The sequence below is a fragment of the Ambystoma mexicanum genome, chromosome 5q (assembly GCF_040938575.1).
Source record: "Ambystoma mexicanum isolate Mex_15411 chromosome 5q, UKY_AmexF1_1, whole genome shotgun sequence".
Taxonomy (NCBI): Eukaryota; Metazoa; Chordata; class Amphibia; order Caudata; family Ambystomatidae; genus Ambystoma; species Ambystoma mexicanum.
Genome location: NC_090933.1, coordinates 613,241,147 through 613,263,667, shown reverse-complemented (window position 1 = coordinate 613,263,667; position 22,521 = coordinate 613,241,147). Strand labels below are relative to the sequence as shown.

The 22,521-nt window shown below is 46.9% G+C and overlaps 1 protein-coding gene across 7 annotated transcripts in view; it reads right to left on the bottom strand.

Annotated features, from left to right (window-relative positions):
- UBXN2B (UBX domain protein 2B) overlaps positions 1-22,521 on the bottom strand; it is a 696,122-nt gene that overhangs the window by 458,630 nt on the left and 214,971 nt on the right. For 5 of the 7 annotated variants that reach the window (XM_069621083.1, XM_069621081.1, XM_069621086.1 and 2 more), the window contains one exon: positions 10,376-10,444. The exons of the other annotated variants lie outside the window; for them this stretch is intronic. In XM_069621083.1, the coding sequence (XP_069477184.1) occupies positions 10,376-10,444 (69 nt within the window). The remainder of the gene's footprint in view (positions 1-10,375; positions 10,445-22,521) is intronic. 7 annotated transcript variants of the gene reach the window in all.

The window sequence follows — 22,521 nt, the reverse complement described above, 5'->3', positions numbered from 1 at the left end:
GACGCTTGTGTGTACACCAAGTTAGATCTCCGAGGAGCTTATCACCTGGTGCGTATAAAAGAAGGCGACGAATGGAAGACTGCATTCCGCACCAAATTTGGGCTCTTCGAATATCAGGTGATGCCCTTCGGTTTGTGCAATGCACCTGCCGCCTTTCAGTACTTTATGAATGATGTTCTTCGGGAACTTATCGACGTCTGCGTCATTGTTTATATTGACGACATCCTGGTGTACTCCTCTTCAGAATCCGATCACAGAAAACATGTTAGGGCAGTTCTTGAGAAATTGCGCCAGCACAGACTATTTGCAAAGCTCGAAAAATGCGTTTTTCATACCACAGAAGTGGAGTTTCTCGGATTCATCCTGACACCTCAAGGAGTCCGAATGGACTCGCGAAAGGTGGACGCCATCCTCAAATGGCCATCTCCTAGCTCGGTGAAGGGAGTTCAGGGCATGCTCGGCTTCGCCAATTTCTATCGAAGATTCATCCCGGAATTTTCCCGAACAGTCCAACCCATCACAGCTCTCCTAAAGAAAAACAAACGCTTTGAATGGACTCTTGAGGCCGAACAAGCCTTTCAGGACCTGAAAACCAAATTCACCTCTGCACCTATATTGAAGCACCCGCACCCAGATCTCCCTTACATTGTGGAAACCGACGCATCCAGTTCGGCCATGGGAGCTGTCCTGTCGCAAAGAGACCCAGAAACTAACCAACTACACCCTGTGGCCTTTTGGTCCAGGAAATTTTCTCCTCCTGAAATCAACTACGCAATTACCGACAAAGAGTTACTGGCTATTAAATCTGCTTTCAAGGCTTGGCGTCACTACCTTCTCGGGGCAAGACACACCATCACCGTAATTACGGACCACAGAAATTTACAGTATTTAAAGACGGCCAAGGCTCAATCTTCACGACAACTCCGATAGGCTCTATTCTTTGCGGAATTTGATTTTGTAATTACCTATCGCCCTGGCTGCAAGAATGGTAAAGCGGACGCCTTATCCCGGATTGGCATGGAAGAACCCAATTCGAGTTTAGAACCTGTGCCAATCATACCTGAACAAAGAATCTTAGGCCTAACTTCATTGCAAACTATTGAGGACATCCAAACGCAAGTAAAACAACTTCTAGACTCTTCAGCCTTACTGGAATGGAGTCAAAAGGGTCCTCATTACACCGTTAAGGATGATTTACCCTACTTCCAGGAGCGGTTGTTTCTGCCTAGTAAAGAATTGCAAGAACTTGTTATTGCCCATCATCATGAATCATTAATGGAAGGACACCCTGGTATCGCTAAAACGGAGGAAAAAATCAAACGCCACTTCTGGTGGCCTTCTTGGAGAAAAGACAAAGTCTTTTGTATTGTCTTGCGGAATTTGCGCCCAAAACAAGGGTCAAAAGAAAAGGGGCCAGCCGGCCTACTTCAACCCTTGGATATTCCACCGGCACCATGGCACACCTGGTCAATGGACTTTATAACTGACCTGCCTCCTTGTGCTGGTTACAACACAATCCTTGTAATTGTGGATCTATTCTCCAAAATGGCCCACTTTATCCATTTAAAAGGTTTGCCTTCAGCTTCCACCTTGGCCAAGGAATTTCTGGAGAATATAGTTTGCATACATGGTTTCCCTTCCATATTAGTCTCGGATCGTGGAAGTCAATTTATCTCCCATTTTTGGAAGAAGTGTTGCCAACTAGCTCAAATAGATGTGCGGCTATCCACCAGCCACCACCCCCAGACCGACGGACAAACCGAGAGAACCAATCAGACTCTCGAGCAATATCTTCGGTGCATGTTACACCAATCCGAGTTAAATTGGAAAGACATCCTTTGGATCCCTGAATATGCATACAACAATTCAGTGCATTCTGGAACCGGACAAACTCCTTTTTATACTTTGTATGGTCACCATCCTCAGACCTCTGATCTAGATCCACCTCTGACCCTGGAAATGCCCGCAGTAAATCATCTGCATTCCACAATAACCCGAGCCTTCAAAGAAGCTGCAACTCATTTACAGCAAGCCAAGAAAAAGTATAAAGAAAACGCTGATTTGCACCGAAGTAAAACTCCTCCTTACCAAGTAGGAGATCAGGTATGGCTAGCAACGAAACATTTACCCCTCAAGGGCCCGCGAACCTCCAATCCCAGATTCATAGGACCTTATCCCATCAAGGCTATAATCAATCCCGTGGCCTTTAAACTGGATTTACCGTCTAACATGCGTATTCATCCAGTTTTTCATGCATCACTTTTGAAGCCAGTACAACCAGGGACCCGACTGTCTAAGCCTCCAGACCCAGTTCAAATTGAAGGGGAATTAGAAATCGAAGTTAAAGACATTTTAGACTCCAAGGTGTTAAAGTCCAAACTCTTCTATCTAGTTGACTGGAAGGGATATGGACCTCAGGAGAGATCGTGGGAGCCTAGTAACCATGTTCACGCACCTCGATTAATACAAAGGTTCCACCGGAGATTTCCGAACAAGCCAAAACCCGCAGAGGGAACAACCTTGGGAGGGGCCTTGAGGGGGGGGTACTGTCATGATGCCTCCCTCCAAGGAGCCAGGTCCGACCCAGCAACCCCAGAGGCAGGCATCATTTTCCCCAGGGAAGTGCCAGCGGAATAGGAAAAGCTCAGTTTCCTTCTAAGACTTACCTGTTGGGTCATTTCCATTTCATTTCGGGTCCTGCCGCTTCCTGGCATTCCGGACCCCGGCCCCTATGGGGAAAAAAGACAAAGACATTGAATGAGCGAATGCAAAGACATTACCCGAACGCTCATCCAGAACTTACCTGTCATTTACTGGAATTGCACGTTTCACTTCGGGTCGGCGCCATATCTCCGGCATTCCGAACCCCGGCCCCTAAGGGGAAAAAAGACATAAGCGTTAGCGCTTGCTGCAATAAGACAATGAACATTATTATTTAAGCTTGAACTTTTGAACTTGCTACAGAACTCTTACAGCGCCTTACCTGAATAGTCAAGCTTATTTGAACTCCCATCAAACCTCAATCCAGTGAAGTAACTGGGTTTCAACGCGCCCCTGCATCAGAAGCAGGATGGAGAACTCATCCTTCCAGACCCTAAGGTGAGACTTCACAGGGAATCAAGGAAGGGTATCGTGGAGGGTTGAAAGGGAGTGGGAGGCTTGAGCATTATTCCGTCAGTAGGTAATACTCCCTTTTCACGCACAGGGGAATATTCCTGCGAGCCAGTGAGTCCATCTTCAGAGTCCTGCGCTTCACCATAGAAGAAGCATCAGCACTCGAAGCCAGACCTGCGCCTCCGTGGGAATCAGGTGAGCGTGACACCTGTGTTGTAGGGAACGCCCGCGCGCGTAACGTCACTTACGCGCTAAGGGCCTTTCCTCGGATTTCTCGCTGACGTGCACTGTTTCACGTGCCAAATCACTCTGTATCAAGCTGGCCACGTGAAAACACACGGAAGATCATGCTCCTGCCCAAAAGGCCATTTTCCTGCCCCCAAGAGCCCCGAGCACGCTCCCACAAGCCATCTGCTGCTGCCTGCCTGCTGCCCACATGCCCTGCTATTTGGTGCCTGCACGTCAGCCATCTGCAGGGGTCCAGTTGCTGTGTCCACCCCTGCTGGAACAGAAGACTCCCGACTGGGATACCATCGCTCCACAGCCCAGCCCCAGGACCCAGTTGCCCACCCACGCCTACCTCGGGGGTCGCCATGTCGGGGCAAACACCATCTGAGACCACTGGCGACCCCCAGCTAGAGAGGCAGAGGGCCACCAGCTTCAATGAGAAGGAAGTTGGTGTCCTGGTGGAGCATGTCCTGGGGCATTATGATGCCCTCTTTGGAACATCACGCGCCAACAAGGAAGGACGGGAGAGGATCTGGGAGGACGCAGTGGTTGCCATCAACGCGGAGGGGGTGGCAACCTGCGACATCAAGCACGTCCGGAAGCGCTGGGAGGACTTCAGGTCCAGGACCCTCTACAAGGCCCGGCGCCTCGCGGAGGGGGCTGGGTCAGCATGAGCAGCATCCAGATGAAGGTCATGGAACGCATAGGCCCAGCGCTCCACGCCCAGATCCTTCGGAGGCAGACCCGTCTGGAGTTGAGCGGTAAGTGGCCAAGCATTGCTGTGTGAGACAGGGCATGTGGCAGTGTGCTGGGGTGAGGGATGAGTGCTGCTCTCATGTACATGTATGGTGCACATGTGTGTGTGTGTGTGTCTGAGAAGTGTGTGTGTGACTTTGAAATGCCATGGATGGATGACACATGTCCGTGATGATGTGTAGATTCACTCATGCAGTGCGGTCACTGTTGTATCCACTGTGTCTATCCACTGTCTGTGATGTACAAGCCATGATGCATGACCCTCCGGTGATATGTGTGCATGGGATCAGTGTGAGCCATGATGCATGTGAGTTTGAAGGCAACATTTTGGTTAAAAGAGGCCCTTTTACATGGATGCTGATGTTGATTGCAGGCGCCGTGCCTGTTTCTGCATGTTTGTTGAGTGCATTCACCCATGTATTGTGGAGGGACAGGATGGAAGTGACATTTGACAGAGCCACTCATGTGTTATTGCTTCCTGTCTAGGGGAATATTGTACTGTACCTTGATGCTTGTGTTCTATGTCTCCCTCTACGCAGCGTCAAGTGAAGAAGAGGACGGAGACGGCGCTGTGGAGCCAAGCAGCGGGGATGCCTCCACCGGGCGGCGACGCAAGGCCCAGCCACCCTCCCAGGAATTGCCATCATCCGGGAGCGAGGGGACTCGTGCTGCGTCTGCCACTACGGCTGTAGCGGAAGGGCCGGGTGAGCCCCCAGAGGGGCTTGCAATGGCGGAAGACAGTGTGGAGACATCCAGGTTGATGGTCTCCACAGAGGAGGAGGAGCCCGCTACTGAGCCGCACATGGGGTCTGGGGGGGCTAGTACCACTGGTGCAAGTGGTGCAGTCCAGGGCCAGGGTCAGGAGGCAGCACTGGTCACCGCGGAGGGGCCTGGCATGTCGCTGTTCTTGACCCTGTGACTGCACCACCATGCATCAGCAGGGATGCCCCGTCCCAGGCCCGTCCGCAGGTAGTGGGGAGTGCCACGTCATCTGCCTCTCCATTACCTGCGGACGAGGGGTCCCACGACCGTATGGGCTCCGTCCTGGTTGGTGTCGTGTTGCGCACTCATGACATTCGTGATGACGTGCGTGCTTCCTGGGCGGAGCACGCACGCCATCATGAACAGCTGCGTGTCACTGTTGGGAGGGGCCCTGGTCGGTGGGTTCCTACATGTGTAGCGCACTCTGGCGGACCTCTCCTCCTCTATGGAGACTATGCGCCAGTCGTTCTCCCTGCTGTCTTCCGGCCCAGATTCCACCAGGGCCCCCTGTGGACCTGGCCTGACTAACACAGCTAGCTTGGTGGAGATCCCATCCCTGCCACAGTCGGGAGTCGGCGGTCCAGCAGGGGTGGACACCCCAACAACTGGAGACCAGCAGATGGAGGATGTGCAGGCATCATCGGACAGGGCACATGGACAGCAGCAACAGCAGCAGGCTCTAGGTGGGAGCAATGATGGCTCGGGGCCATCGACATCAGAGGGGCAGACATCGGCCAGAGGGCAGGAAGATCCTGGAATGGGTGTGTTTTCCATGTGGCTGCGGTTGGGCCAGCGTATAGATGCGGAGCGGCGGCGGGCGGAAGAGGCGCAGCTCACCATGGTCAGGGCGGAGTTCTCAATGCGTCGGGCGTTGAGGCGGGCAGAGTGCCTCGAGGCAACTCGCAGGGAGTTGAACAGGCCATGAGTGCATCCCTGCGAGACTCGGGGCCAGGGCAGCGTCCCGCCTCCGGGACATCAACATGGAGTTCGATGATGCCCTGGCCCGGGACATCACAGAGTGAGCCGCAGGACTTGCCCGCCGCCATTGTATATAGTTAGATAGTGTTAGGTGTCCTTTCTGTTATTATTTATTTTGGGGCGCTTGGACAATGCCCCATGTTTTTGTATATAGTTCTTCATTAGGTAGGGTTTTTTTCTAGTTTTCAACTGAAAGGTTGGGCTCATGGACCCTGGATTTGTACTTTGTAAATAGTTCAACACTGGATTTCACTTTTTATTTTGAATTTTTTTTCCCATGGATCAATAGTTTTGTCTTGGTTGATCACTTTGGATTTGTTTTGCCGGACAGTCACTTTGGACCCATGTACATTTGGATTGATTTCGATTCTTTTTATATTTTGGACATGCAGCTTTTTCTTCATCATTTCATTCCCTTGATTTTGTTTTTAATACATTTTCATTTCCTACTTCAATGTTTGGTATTTTCTCTTTGGTTACATGCATGTCAGGATGTGTTTTCTCAATCTCATGCACGCATTGTGTGGGTGTAACAGAACTGTGTTGATGTGCATACTTGCCATTTGTGATGTGTCATGTGATGGGGATTACATTATGGGGTGGATGTGATACCTGGTTGTGTGTTTGGACTGGGGTGGCATGGGGTGTGATGTGGGTGGCCATAGGACCCATGATTGAGGATTGTCATGACGTGGGGGCGGGGGGGACACGAGTTGTGGCCTGCTGGCAGGTGCCCGTCAATGCTTGGTGGGTGAGGGTGCTGGGGGACATGAGTCGGGGCCTGCTGGCAGGTGCCCGTCAATGCTTGATGGGTGGAGGTGTTGGGGGACATGAGTCGGGGCCTGCGGGCAGGTGCCCGTCAATGCTGGGTGGGTGGGGGTGCTGGGGGACATGAGTCGGGCCTGTTGGCAGGTGCCCCTCACTGCTGGGGGGTGGGGGTGCTGGGGGACATGAGTTGGGCCCTGCTGGCAGGTGCCCGTCAATGCTTGGTGGGTGGGGGTGCTGGGGGACATGAGTCGGGGCCTGCTGGCAGGTGCCTGTCAATGCCTGGTGGGTGGGGGTGCAGGGGGACATGAGTTGGTGATCACTTGTGCAAGGTGACATGTGGGCTGGCTGGGGGGCATGCCCATGGTGGATGGGCTACCTGCGGGACATGACCAGGGGTGCAGGGTAGTCCCCTGTGGTGTGGGTTGCCTGCAGAGGCTGTGGAGGGGGTAGAGGGCACACCTGGGAGGACCCACACTGCCAATTCACGTGAGAATCTTCCCGCGCACCCCAGTGATACACGTACCCCGCTCGCACAGGGCCAATCGCGTGTGAATCTTCCCATGCACCCCAGTGATACACGTACCCCGCTCGCACAGGGCCAATCGCATGTGGAACTCCTCGTGCACCCCACTGGATACACGTACCCCGCTCGCACAGGCCCAATCGCGTGTGAATCTTCCTGCGCACACCAGTAATACACATACCCCGCTCACACAGGGCCAATCGTGTGTGAAACTTCCCGCGCACCCCCGAAATACACGTACCCCGCTCGCACAGGCCCAATCGCGTGTGAATCTTCCCGCATACCCCCAAAATTCAGGTCAATTAACAGAATTTCGAGAATGTATATAGATTACGGTTTTGAAACAATGATCTTGGGGGATGACTCAATTATAAGATTTATCTTTTCCCCAGAAGTGTTGGCTTTTCAGAGCAGCAATGTCTGCCAAAAAGATACTTTTATGGGGATGGAAAACAATGGAACATCTGTCCAAGGAGGAATAGGTGGGTGAATTGCGCAGAATTTTCCTGGTGGAAAGAGTTCTCTGGAAAAGGTATAAGAAATTGGAAATGATTGAAGACGCATGGGCACGTTCTCTCATTTTGGAATTGTAATGTATATTTGTGCTGGTGGGTTGTGCAATGAATCGGAGTAGGGCTCGGACACAGTGAAATTGTGATGGTTGCTATAGACTTTTATAAAAGTAAAAAGATTGTTGGAAAAAGACCTCTCAACCTACAAGGGGTTTTCGCTGCCTAAATGAAACTAAAAAGATGTCCGTGTCAGAGTGTACACAATTAAAGAGTACTCCATTTGTGTCTAAAAATCCAAACCTGACCCTTACATGCTAAACACAAAATAATGGCCATCTGCACCTTTTTCCAACACAAAGTTCCAAAGGTGCAAAAATAGACAAATGATGAAAGTTACACAACTCTCAGGGGAGGGGGGGGGGCAGGGCTTCGGGGAGGGGTGTCCCCTTCTCTCGAGTTTCCTAGTTTCTTCAAAGATCACAATCACAATTATTTTTCTCTGGAAATGCAATTTATCAAATCCAGGGGGTAGGACTCCCTTCCCCTGGATTTCACATACTCGAGGGGTTCCTTTTTATTCTCCTTGATAGCCACACTTTCACCTTTGAGTCGAAGGGGTATGGTTCCATTTCCATGGATTTCACACTTTCAAGGAGGTTCTCACAATATAAGGTCTCAAAGGGCATGTGCCTTCTGTTGAGTTTCCAGATCCTTCATGAGTAAGCAGTTCCAACTCTCAAGGGGCATGTATCTTCCCCTGAGCTTTTACAACTGTTCACAGTCTCAGGGGGCCATGGCTCCCTCCCCCTGTGTTTTACATAGTTTCCAAACACAAGATACAGCGTAGAACCGAGTGCCTCTCAGTCCTTCTTCGATCAGACAGACACACTCTTCTTAAAGGTTTCACTGATTTAAACACAATTGGGTGCGGGTCGCTGACTCGCACTAGGCTGTAAATATTCCCCTGCCAGCCTTCTTGATTTATTCCCTGGTAACAAACTCTCACTGCACCTGGTATACCTGCCTGCCTGGACTTTCTTATAACATTCAGGCAGCCATTGGGGTATGTGTCTTCCCTTGGTTCCTTTATTGAATCTTTCACAAGTTCAATATAGTTGGGTGCATGTCCCAGGCTAGCACTATGCCTGGTATACTCTTCTGCCCAGGCTTTCTTACAATGTTCACCAAAACCAAAGGGGTAAGTTTCTTCCCCTGGTTCCCTTTCACTTTGTCCCTGTCTTATTAACTTTCTCCTGCCCTTATTTCCCAGGTTCCCAAGTACTACGACTATGAAGATTACCGTGGATGTATGCAGCGGGATTCCCGTTCCCCACTCTCTCAAGGGAACACCTTCCTAGGTTTCCCAGAAAATAGCCAGGTGTTCCAACCCTCCATCGTGGGCTCAGCGGTGTTGTATCGTCCTTACTGCTTCTCCCAACCTCACTCAGTCTTTCCCCCGGTTCTGTGTCATGCTGGCGGTTCTGTCCGGCAGTGGTAGGCAGTCTGCCTGACGCTCCGGCTCCACAAGCCGGTGCAAATCTCTCCCTCTTGTTTTGCGTTCCTTCCAGGCAATTCCAGAGCCCATGGGATACAACTCCGGCCCCGATACCATTTTGTCTCGGTCTGCTGCCGCCACCTCGAACGCACACCAGTCGCCTAACTGCCAGTTGGTGCTAGGAGGAAGACTCTTCCCGTTTTCCCACCTGCCTTTTAAATAGGCTTAGACCAATTGGGTGAGGAAAACCACTAGACCGAGCACATTGGTTCTTATGGGGGCTCTCTACTACTAGAGTCCTCTTTGTCTTAGTACTTGTAGTCACCCTAGGTGTACTCAAGTCTGTTTTTTCTTAATATTCTTTACTGGTTTTGACTGGGAGAATTTGAGGGCTTTATCATTAGTCATTCTTGGCTGCTCCAACCTAACATCACAGTATACCATGTAGGCCTGGGGTGTCACAGGGGTGTCATCAACTCCTAAGGGAACAGGGGATACCATGTCTCATTGGAGGTCTCCCCACTATGAGGGCTGCTCCTCCCATTTGGTCCTCCCTCACATAGCCACCCACATGGTCAGTATCAGGCAGCTTCTGCCTTTCCCTGGCCACATGGGGGGAGACTTTCCCTAGGAAAGGAGGGATGATATTACCAGATTATACCAGAGGGGGAGAAGGTATAATACTCTGCTTGGATGCCACTGTTAATATTTGTACTGTAGATATTTGTGTTCCTCTAAAATGAAAATACTTAAATAAAAAGATGGATTAGTGTGTGGCTTATGGCTGCTGTCAGCAAGATCCTTTAGCCCTGAATGCTTCTTTGAAATGATGTGTTTCCAAAGTCTTTTTGAATCTTATTAAATTGGGTTCAATTTTAAATCCTGAGGGTGTAAGCTATTTACAAAAAACCAAGTGAACAACCAGCATTACCTGACAACAGTTAAATGGATGGAAAAGGGAGTCCCTGTCAAAGTCATGCTAAATCAAAACTGCATCCCATACCCACTCGGCATTAACATCAACTCTGCACAGCATTTCTATTTACAGATGAACACCAGCTAAAACCCATTAAAGAAAGAAGAGGAGATCAAGGTGAAATTGCAAAAAGAATGAGAACACTTCTAAAGATCTAGCAGAACAGAGTGACTATTAAGAAACTTATTCAACCACATATGTGGCAGAAGATGTAAATATACTGGACATGGGTTTGTACTCAGCTTAGGTATGTAGCAAAATACCTTTCATGTTGCTCACCAATGCTGCAGATTTCTTGGTCCTTCAGGTCTCTGAAGAAGGCAATTACAGAACTGTAGGAAAACAACATGAACACTTAGTTTTACAGAATTCAGAGCTCATCCCTAAATTGCATTACAAGTGCACTTCATGAGCTACAATTTTCCGTGGTTCATCAATACTCAGGACCTTAAGATTTCTATAGCTCTTCCGGGTTAAATTCTGCAGCAATTCAGGACACAAGTACAATGCTTCTCTACTCTTCAACTCGAAGCAGCTAAACAAATGTTAGACTAAACTCAAATTTTACCATCAATCTTAGAAGGACAGTGAAGTTTCAAATAATCAATGTGTGATTCCATAGACTACTCCTCCCATACTCGTCTCCGACATTGCTTCCTATCCTAGCACCCTCCCTTCTTTTCCTCTTGGGCAGTAAGTCATCGGTTTTGTCCAATTACTGTGCATTAGGGGTGATGAAATTTAAGTAATCCCTTATTTACTTCTGGTTCATTGTTTTGGTGATTTTTCTTCCACCACAGTGCAGCATGCTCAGTTGCCAGGCCGAGCAGCTCTGTGTTGCACAGGCTGCTGTGCACTGTGATTTGCTTACTACAAATAGGCCACAATGCTCTGCAAGTTTCTGCAGCAAAAGCCACGGCGGAGTCGAGTACCATTGCTCTGGCTACCGCTGTAAAATGCCTTTGATTGCGCAGACCAGCAGGGAATACCTGTAAGGGCGTATAAATCAGGCCAGTTGCTGGCAACCCCACAATTTCTGTGAGTGTGTGGAGTGGGAGAGAGCAGTGTCTAAACATAGCAAGGAGTGAGCACATGCAAATTGCAGCTCTTCATGGTGTCCATTCACCCTTTTCTTTGAATGTGGCCAATGAGATCCATGGTTTGCAGTGTAAGTTGACAGAAGTTAGCCTCCGGAGTACATACGATTAGAGGCAATCACATTTTAAATATTATCAGGGATCTGCTACTGCTCGGACCTGGACTTCAGCACCTTGCTGAATTGGCAGCGGGATTCAGTGCTCTAACTGGGGGTGTACAAATGGCGATTCGTGCCGGCTACGTTTTCACAAATATATAAGAAATAATACTGGTGGAGATGTACGACCAGGAATGGTGATAATAGGGAGGTGTAGCACCATTTGGAGACCGGAAACGGATAAGGGAAAGGGAGAGACTGGTCAACCTTTTGATGATACTAGCTACGGGAGCCACCTCTGAGGTCAAAAGACTCCTGACCTTCCGGAGTAAAGCTCCCAACCTAAAGGTCATACATATTTAGAGGAGGAACCCCCCTCTCAGGACTCATCTGGGGATGGCCATCAAACATTGAGTCCAGAGGGGGAAACAGTTCATAGATAGGTATGCAAAAGATGTAAACCGGGCGGTTAGTAGTATGTGTGGCTTGATGGGGCAAGATAAGTGTGATACCCCAGTGGCCAAGGTGCTAAACCAGGACAAGATCTTTCACTCGTGGTGCTAAGTTTGGACACCACCCCCTTGATGGAAGAGCAATTTCACAGTCTTTGGTGGAAGACTTTGGATACAGGAGTAATGCAACACTGCATTAAAGCAGTATTAATGCTGAATGTCCCAAACCAGATTGAGATGGCAACGTTTCCATCACACAAGAACTGTAGAGGAAAAGGTTTACTTTTCAGTCAAAAATATGCATGCATCTTGAGATGGGGAGGGACTACTTGTGGCAAACACATCAAAATAAGGTCATGGGCTTCTTCTGACCATTAGCTAACATACTGCATCTGGCGGAAGAGTCCAGGGAATTCTGTGTTTTTCCTGAAAATAGATTAAGAAATTGCATTATAAAAAGGCACATGCTATCAATAAATGCAATTCCCTAACATTAACAAACTGCTTTAAAAAAACATGTAGTGGGTTGTCAGGGGAAAGTAAGGGGGTCTGTGGGGGAAAGCATAAGGTATTGGAGCACTCATTGTATTTTACTTCGGTTTACAGTTTTATCTAGGACATTTTGTTAACTTAATAGATTGAACACTACCATCAGTATTGTGGGAACGCAGCCTTTAGGTCTGCTGGTAGTATGTTATGTAGCCTCAGCCACTAATGCACTCCGCTCTAGGTCCTTGGCACTAGGAAGCAGCATGGTACTAGAACAATGGAGGATTGTGTTTGCAGTACAGACTGGTGAAAAAGTACAAGTGACCCAGGATAGGCAGCAGGAAGCCCCAAGTTTACTGGCGAGTCTGGACATTTCAAGAAGGTTCTCTTCACATGACAAAGTGCAGCAGACGCACAAGAGGGAGAAGACAGACTAACTGGAAACATTTCTATGGACTAGAGCTCACTCCGAAAGAGGGGGAAAGCAACTTCCCAGGACTAAAGACCCAGTAAGAACGAATTACCTCTGAGTAACCAGAATTTCATTCATCAGCTTGATCTGATCTATACACGTGTGTGATTTGATTGAAGTGGAGGTTAAGTTGTTTTTTTGCTGTATAGCAATTGAATATTGTGCAGCTTTCAATGCACGGATTTCAAAACTCCTTCCATGAAAGCTGAGGTAATTTATGGAGTCCTTTTGGCAGCCACTACAGGGATAACTCATTTCCAAATCCATTTATAAAACCAGTGGAATAGTTCTAGGAAGCTTGAATTACTGGCTCTACATGTATTGCAATGCTTGATCTTCAACTCAGTCTGCCTTTTCTGTTTTACAAGAACTATAAAGTACCTTGGCTCATACTGTCCATGCACTCCACGCAGAGTGGCAGAGATCACCAGCTTTATCCTTGTTAAACTACTCACTCCCCAAAGAAATGGAATGCTACTATTTTACTCAGGCTATCTGAACCAGACTGGTTTAATGCTTTTTACCCTACCTTTGCTGGAATAGCCACTGTTCATGTTTCCCAATCGTTTATTATTGAATGACCCATAGAGCAAAACTGGAAACTGTCAGCTTTCATTGTAAGGCAAGACCTCCAGACAATCAGACAATAAAAAACACTTTAGGGAAAAAGGCTTGGTGCGTCGCTTTGCAAGGAAACCAAGATTTCGTTTGTATATAAAAAGGAAAAATGCATCAGAAGGTCGCATAGAACCAAACTGACACGGTGTTCTGTTAGTTCAAAGCAAGTACACGGTTTTGAAGGAAAGAAATCATCACTCATGATGTACACAATATAGAGTGTTACTAGCTGAACCCAGCAGAAAATACCCCATTCTATTGTATAGATGGCCATGGCTCTGTTCAATAGCTTAAAACAGAGGTAGCAGACACCCCAGAGCAGGGCATGCCTTTGGTTCCCAGTTCTAGTGCATCTCACACACCAGCATTCACATGGAGATTTATGTTAATCATTTATCAAGAATTACTGCTGCTATCAAGTTGATTAGCAGTGCAATCAAAGAAGGCAGATTTGGTTGTGCATCCCTCCCAACTCCCCACCCCCTTTTTTGTTATTCGGCAACCAGAGCTGGTCCTGTGAAGATGTGAAATGATTGTCCATTTTGAGGTTCTTGATTTTTTACTACTGTCAAATGTACCTCGACACCAGCATCTGCTTAGTTCTGAAGCTCCCTGCTGACGCTGGAACTGCCTCCCTGCACTCCCATTATAGAGCCAATACTCGGAAACATCCAACTCCTGTGTGGTTTACATCTTGTGAGGGTGGGCGCGAGGGCTGAACAGTTTCAATCTGCAAGTCCAACTCAACCCTGTGACAACATTGCATCAGGACCATATCCCACTTGGAAATCTGCTCTTCTTGAACACGGTTTCCTGTCAGACTTTTGACATGGTTAAGCAGGGATCATTTCAGTTGTCCTGTTGCTCAACCACTATTATAGGTGAGCTGAGGGTTGCCTAGAGAAACTTTTTCTGACTAGAATGTAGCTTACTTCTACGACCATTTCTCTGGTCTCAGATAGATTGCTGGATATCTATCTGGACGCTGTGATCCGACGACCGACCTCAGACAATGATTATCACTGGATAGTCTGAAGACCCTGCACTTCAAAGAACATTTCACTGAAAAAAAGAGTATTCCAGACCACCAAGACAATTTCTTCTTGCCACCACCACTATGTTCTACTCACCTTAATTTGATCTTAAATGTACAGCGCTCGATTGCTTTTCTTTTTACTGCCCAATGAAGTTAGCAGGAGGGGTTTTATTGCTTAATTATAGTTTGCCTATATCCTGGATATATTTCTAGAATGCACTTAAACCACGATTATGTCATGCTTGAACATAGTACTACGTCTATTATTGTGTGCTATTTCCATTACATGCGCTGCTAGGGCAGAGGGATGTAATTGGGCAAAAATACTAAATAATTCATATTAATCCAAATGTAAATGAGCAGTAAGAGTGCGCTATTGAGATCATCATTACAAAGGGCAAATACAAAGAAGCACTACCCAAACTCGCCTGAGATGATACATTGCATCAGCTGAGTACGGAAACATACCTAAGCGTTTTATATATATCGATTGCCACTCTCATTAGCTACCTATATACATACTACCAGTTCCTTATAGTCCCTTGACCGAATGACCACATCCTAATCTACCCCTGCCCTCTAACACACGTTTCCCCTACTCCGTCACCTTGGTTCCCAGCTATTGGATTGTTGAGTTGCCTGGGATGTTACCCGCCCCATTGGCCCAGTCACCTGGTCGTTAGCATGAGCTCAGTGGACAACTCTGAGGTCAAATTGGCTCTTTGAGATAATAGTGCGCTCCTCATGATATTAGACACGCAGGTGCCCCAGCCATGCCTCCCCTGCTCTGGACTAGATTTGTTGGCATTACCTCTTGCTCTTTGTATCACAAATCACAGGATGTTCTAGTCCTCGCTTCCCCCCTTATCATTTGCCCACCCGTGGTACACCTCCTTGCTCTCTCTCGATATCAATTGGCCCAATTCTAATGAATTTATGTTCTCCATTTGACAGCCACCTGGCATTTCAAATAGGATGGCCATTGTCCCGGGGCGCTAGTGCCCTAAATCTAAACCAAGTATGTTGGCAACTCAAAACCTCTAACCTGGCACCCATGGATTTGTCCTTCAGGAAGGGGGCAGCCCTACCCTCGCTCTGCCTTCACATTCTACTCTTGTTCCCCAGGCCTACACCTTGATACAATTGAACCATTATCTGTTTGGCTTGAATGCCACTATTCTCAGCTTTACTCCTGTGGCTTTGGAAAGGGAAAATAATTCAAACTCTTCATTATGTCATGCTACTACACCTCCAACAGAATACAAAATGCTAGGCCTCATTTCCAATATAGCAATACTTCAGTATTTCCACACCCCGGCCCTATGTCTGTGTTACACATTCTATTTCACTACTGCTGCACAATATAACCCATGCCCTATACCTGCGCCTACCTAAGCCTCTATTATTACTTTAGGAATACATGTGTAGCTCCCAAATGCGCTCCCCACACCTCTGTACAGTGTATGGGAGCTGTACGTACATCCCAACATTCCCCCTTTAGTTAATCCTCCATTAACTAACCCAGCAGCTGCCCTTATATATTTATCATTTTTGAGCACCCATACCACGCACACCTGATGCAAGCTTCCCCCATCTAGGGCATGTTTCTGGGGTACAGGGGAGGTAAAGAGAATCGCTATCTCCAGCTAAGTCGACCCATTGCTCCACATCATTTTCCTAGTCTGGTGGGGGTGAAGTTAATGTACCCAGGGATCTTGTAGAGAAACCCCTTATCGTTCACACCAGAAAGAATACGATGCACCAGGGAAAAAGGTACAGCACACCTCTTGCAAGGAGAACAAAGTTTATTTCCACACAAAGTAAGATTTGCCCGCAAAAAAAAAGAATCTGCATGGGCAACAGCTTAAAAGGGCACACAGCGTCATCAGTGATGTAAGCTACATAGGTTACATTTTGTGGCGGCTGGTTGGTGAGACCCTATACATAGGCAACCTGCTCCATACGGGATGCCAGGCCATTGGTCCCAGCTCTTCCTGTTCATCTTCTTCCACGTGGGATCCTCCTTGTACGTCACCGTCCGTGAGGCAATAGTTGATTGACAATTAAGAATAAAAAACAAGCATTCAGTATTTCTACTCTAGCGTACACCTGGTACTGCATACATGGGCTAGCAGGATACATTCAAGGTCACTGCTCAATCCCAGACATGTCAGCGCCCTTCCAACTCTCCCCACCCTGGTTTTGGATATGTTTTGCCCTTCCCTACACCTCGCAGCACAAATCACATGACCGACTGGTGCAGGTCGCCTGTCTAGGCTTTCTGATCTTTTCTGATGGATCGAGGGGATTACAGCTTTATAGTCAGTGGTCTGGGACTGGCTGGTATGTTGGAATGTCGGGGTCTTGGGATAGGGGCATCTGAACACTATAACTTAAGACATGGACTGGGGAAGGTCAGAGGCATGTGCCCTCCGTCTGGTGGGATTGCACAGTGTGGGGAGCTCACAGCACCCTCATGGCCTTGCAGGGCACATTCCTTCTGGGGGGACGAGACCTAGCAGCATGAGATAACGGAAGGTTTATGGATCTGTGCGGTTCTGGCTTTTCTTGCTGCTGCTAATTTTGCAACCTCTTCTACTGTGTGCAAGCCTGTTTCCACAAACACAGCCTAGGCCTACTGTCCAGGCTGCAGTGCTACGCTAGTCCTCGATTTCAATATGGCTGCTTAATTCTAAAATGCTGTTCTGTCCCCCTACAGTACATACGCGTGCATGCACTAATATACAACTCACACAGCTTCTATGTATATTCTCCCTGCCCGCTACAGCCTCTCTTGCCCTCTATCACACTACGAGGCCTCTTCCTCACCCGGAACCTCTTATGAGCTTGGGATGATCGTCCCTTCTTCCCTACAATATATAGAATGTTCAATTCTCACCATACGTGGTCTATCTGGACTGTTTGTTTGTGTACAATGATTTTTTATGGTAGGATGAGCTCCAACTGCCTTTATTGATACCATCATCATGGCACTGTTTGGGAGAGTATTGGTGCAACATCGAAGGACCATCTGGCACATGCAGAAAATTAGCAGCAGGAACAGGAACACTACGATAGGAACCAATATCTTCACCGCTATTCCTAGCCGAGTTGGAGTCCAGGAGAACATGAGGTTGAACCAATCATCAGTTTCCGCTTCCCTCTCCATTCCTGTCTTCAGCTTACTCCCCCCTACCTTAATATACCCCAGTCATGCTCTATCTGGCTGCGCCCACCTACATAAGGCTATAGACCCATTTCTCTTTCCCATGTTCCACGTGTAGGTATTCCCAGTTGCAGCTTTGCATACCAGTTTGCGTCCAAAACATATGTCAAGACTATTCTGACTCGCCCCACACATCACCCCAGAGGTTAGTAAGACTTTACAATCCAGAAGCTCTAACTCTCTTGCCCTACAGTGTATATTTTGTGTACCACTTGGGAAACATTTTAAGTTTAGATTATGTTTCTCCTGCAGGGTCCCACTAAGACATTGTATACGGTCCTGACAAAGGCAAGGTTCCAGTAACAACCGAATGCCGAAAAGTCTTCCCAAATAGACAGAAAAGCCAGCAGCAATCGTCTCTTGGTCACTAGGGGAGATACAATTCACAATTCCCCCATCTAAATTATGCAAATGTATTTTGTTTGACGTAGAACCGCATTGCAATTGAGTTCAACAGTCAGCTTAGATAGGTAGTGGTCCTGCCCGGAACCACTGCCTGAATAGTAATCATAAAGTGTAAACCGTGTTGTTTTATTTGGTTCGAAATGTGCACAAGTTTGTTCCATGTGTCTATGCGATGTTCTGTTGCACACATTTTGAAGGTACACTTATTTTTGTATTGTGAACACCAATGAGTACTTTCTGTTCTTCCTGAATTGTGTTTTTTTAGTGTATGTATAACTCATGTTCTTTGATATCAATTTATGTATGCAGTCAATGAATAAAATTGACCCACATAATATCCCTTATCATGTGTCCACATTTATAAAGATGAATGTGTTTTCCTACATCTTAAGGAGAAATATACAAAGTTAAAGTTTCTAAGGCTTTTTGGTATTACAAAGCACCTTTCTTCTTTGTTCAGCAGTTATGCATTCTTAACAGCGGTTTGATTTACTCACCTTTCTAAGGAACAGTTTTTTTATTTACTCACGGTTATACATTGTGACATTGTTTGAATATTACTACAGATGTTGGCAGCCCACCTGTGTAAAATGTTCGGCTTATGTAGGGCCCCTATTATGTGGGACAAGGATCGATTGTCTGCATCATTTGAGGAGATTGTCTGCGCCATTTGGGGGGTGGGGTTATACATTCAATATGACCACTCTATTTATTGTTTACAGATATCCCCTTCTATGGCTTTCTAAGACGTACCGATTCTGCGGGGTCATCAGCCTTTTTCTTTACTCACTTTTTATCAAATTCAGACCCTGCTCTATATCATTTGCCAACTGGATCATTCCCCACTGCACTATCTGCAACCATTTGGCGTTGGCTGCAGCCTGGATACCTGGCACCAAAAGGGAGGCAGAGAACATGACTGTCTTCGTATAGAGGCGATATTTGTCTGGAATTGCTTTCAAGAGTTTGGAGGATTCTTCAGACAGGTAATTAGTTTCTGGCGGCTTCTTCTGATTGAGCATGTCTTTCACCTTATTTGCGGGGGTAGGGATGGCTCAGTTCTTGGCAGGGAGGAGATGGTTTTTGTTGAATCCTATTCTTTTAACATGTCGCTATTGTAAGGTTGCCGATAGTGCTTCATAATCAGAATATGCGTTACGGTTTCTACACTGTGGTCTTATTCACTATGTAGTCACTCTTACCAAGCATTAGTTGCACCTTTTAAATTTTTGAATACTGTTCAATTGAATTTTGATGATGGTTTGAAATTAATTATTTTTAATCTTTCATATTGATGAATTTTATTCTGTAATTTTTGTATATGGTGTAATGTGTTTTTCTTGTATATGTTTGTGAAAAGTTCACATGTTGAACTGTAGCACAATAAAAAAAGAAATCGTAATCATAAAAAAAGAGACGAATGGAGGGTAGTTAGTGAGCAAGTGCCTCTCCATGATGGCGGGAGATGCATGTAGGCTTGCTGACTGCAAACCCAGAATATGTCCATAAGAGCAGTTGCACCTTTGCGAAGATCAAGGATGAATAACGTCTTGTTGCATTTCCTGTTAGTTCCCACAGGAATTGTGCAATTTCCTCGGAAGCAAAATGCATATTTGGCTTCTGTCTGTATTTTCACTGGCGTCTCTTTTGCTTCGATCCATGTTACCTTTGAAACATATGTACCTGTGAGAAAAGCTGAGGGTATTCTCCAGAGTAGACCTGGAGAATCCTTTATTCAGGTGGCCACAGAAGGGCTGGCGCTCTCAGATCCCAACCTTGGGGGTGGACGAGCGAGGGAGGATCACCTGGGTAGGCGAACCGGGGTTATGCTCAGGGAAATGTCCCAGGTGAGACGCAGTATTATACCAGGGAAAGGGTCGCCCCTTTCAAGAAGCAGACAAGCTTCTTGAAGCTTTTATAGGTTGCACCAACTCAACCTCCCTTCCACCTAACGAATCTTCCTTATCCGAAACCAACGACCCCTGCGCGTCTGGTAAACCCATCAAAGACCACAACTCCCAGAATCCCTGCTATCCTGCCCTCTACCCGGATATTCCCAATCATTCTACTTCACGTCCCTCTGATAATTCATTTCTGAACACTCAATCTACCTTGACAAAACACTATCGTTTTCACAATCCCCTCTGTTCAGTTCACAATCCCGGCTATCCCCGTTTGCTTCATAATCCCTACCAAATCCTGTCTCTCTGATTATCACTTCTCGGACTTCCAGTCAAATCTGACCAACATCATCAGTTCCCACAAACCCTCTTACTCATCCTACAAAAACCACTCTTCCGAGATCACAACAAATCCCTCTAGTATGAGGGTTATAATCCCATACAATACCTCTTCCTCTCTATATCACGTAAAATACTCTGACACTCTAATCCCCCTCTTCCGACACTTTTCTGCACTATGGAAGACAACAGAGTAACACCCGAGCCGTTCACCTGACATGTCCCAATACAAGGGTCAGGCAAAGTCGGCAATTGACCAGAACCACACACCTGATGGCCCTTTTGCTTCCCCACAGCGATAAAAGGTGGAGCACGGGTGCACAGGACAAGCAAGGCAGACCGCACGATTTGAGAGCTTAAACAGCACGGCAGTTCAAGAGGAGGCAAAAGACGGCGAATACCAAGAGGGTGACAGGGAGAGAAGTGACCTTGCCGTTTCTGATCAAGACCCATAAAACCTCCACAGATGGAAACATAAGACTGCGAAGAAAGAGCAGTGTGTATTGCAGCAGATGTCAATGGTACATGAGACACTCCTTCGCTCATTACCAAGCCGGGGAAGAGATGCTGGTCTCTGGGTACCAACCTCGACTCGAAGGAGAAGAAAGCCAAGCGGTACATCACAGCCGGTGAGTCGCAGGGAAAGCCGATAAGAAACCGGGCTGTATTGAACGAAAAGTAGCAAGCAGCTAATTTGAACTTTGTAAGGCTCAAGGGAGCTATTGAGAAAGTGGGGGAAAGCCTGCAATATAGGCGTCCGGCACCACGTGGGTGCTCACGCAGGAAACTCTGGGCGATTACCCAAAGGTAGAGACTATCATAACCAGAAGGCCTTGGGAAGAGGCGAAGAGAGGTCAAAGTGGTCATACAGGAGTCTTGTAAAATCCTCTGTACCGATGAAAATCTTTGACCGACAGATGATTGTGAAGAAGGGAAATTAATCCTGCATGGTGAAATCAGTATAGGAACTGTGTTTCGTAAAGTTGGCAAGAATGAACCCGGGAGAGGGATGCTAACAAGAAGGGGCGAAGTATAAAGTCCGATAATGAACAGTTTGCTAAAGGTTGGCAAGAGTGAACCTGGCAGTGGGAAGCCGACAACCAGAATAGTGTGTTGATTGAAGTGAACACGACCAAGGGGTGCGCACAGTGAACTGTCTGTAGAAGTTGGCAAGAGTGAACCCGGGCAGAAGGAAACCGACAACCAGGGGCAAAATCCTGATGAACTGTTTAAAAAGACATTAAAACTCATGAATGCAAGAAAAGCCATTTGTGAACCCTGAAGGAGGGAGGCTGGCGTTTGAAAAGGAGGCCGAACCCGTAAGAGGTAGAAAGTCATCACCCAAAGTTAATTGAGAAAGAAACTGTTCAATTGATTAGTTGAATACGACTGGTAAGCGGTCTGCACCCAGAAGAGGGGGACCCAGAGGTGAAGCCGTCACTCAAAGTATATTTGGAACCAAACTTTGTGTTTGTTTGTTGAAAACATCATGCCCTCGAAGGCAAAAGACTTTTTGAACTGTGATCACTTGTGTCGGTCTTTACTGTTGCCACCATGAGTTCCTTACAGTACCCCATATGGCAACACAGTTCTTGTTCACGTTCCATATTACTTCATCAAATACCGCCAAACCCTGTGCTGCACAGCTTACTACTGCCACCTCCCATCTGAAATGTCTATGTAAAAAGAATTGGTGTCAAGGTTAGTGTTGTGCATTCTAAGTGATGTGCTCGAGGAATCACTGTTTCAGTAATCTGTGTTGTGCAATATTTTCCATTCAGTCGGGAAAAGGGTTGGGTGCAATGTCAAAGCACGCTGAGATATGGCTACTAGAATTCCCGGTCACATGGTAAATATTGTTGGGATGTTTCGGGTGGTGCCTGCATGATGATATTGGTCTAAAAAATATTAGTGTGCATGCAGGCGTATGTTCAATTATAAGTAAGATAATGGGCATGGGTGTTTTTCTTCTTTGCACTTACTTAGTGCATTGAACTTATTTAGTGTCAATACTGTCTGAGAAGCTCAGTGTGGACATCTTGTGAAAAAAACAGATAAATGAGGGTTTAATGTTCTATTTCGGAGTGTTACATTTACAAGTGTGGATGTGTATGTTTTTCATTTTTTTCTATTTTACTCAATTTTCAGTTCACAGTAAGAAAAGAACACAACGGTAGCGTAATAATCCATATTCACTTTTCAAACCCACCCCTTCCACAGCACAAACCCCCACCACCCTGAGTGCATAAAAGTAACAAGAAATTATGACAGTCCAA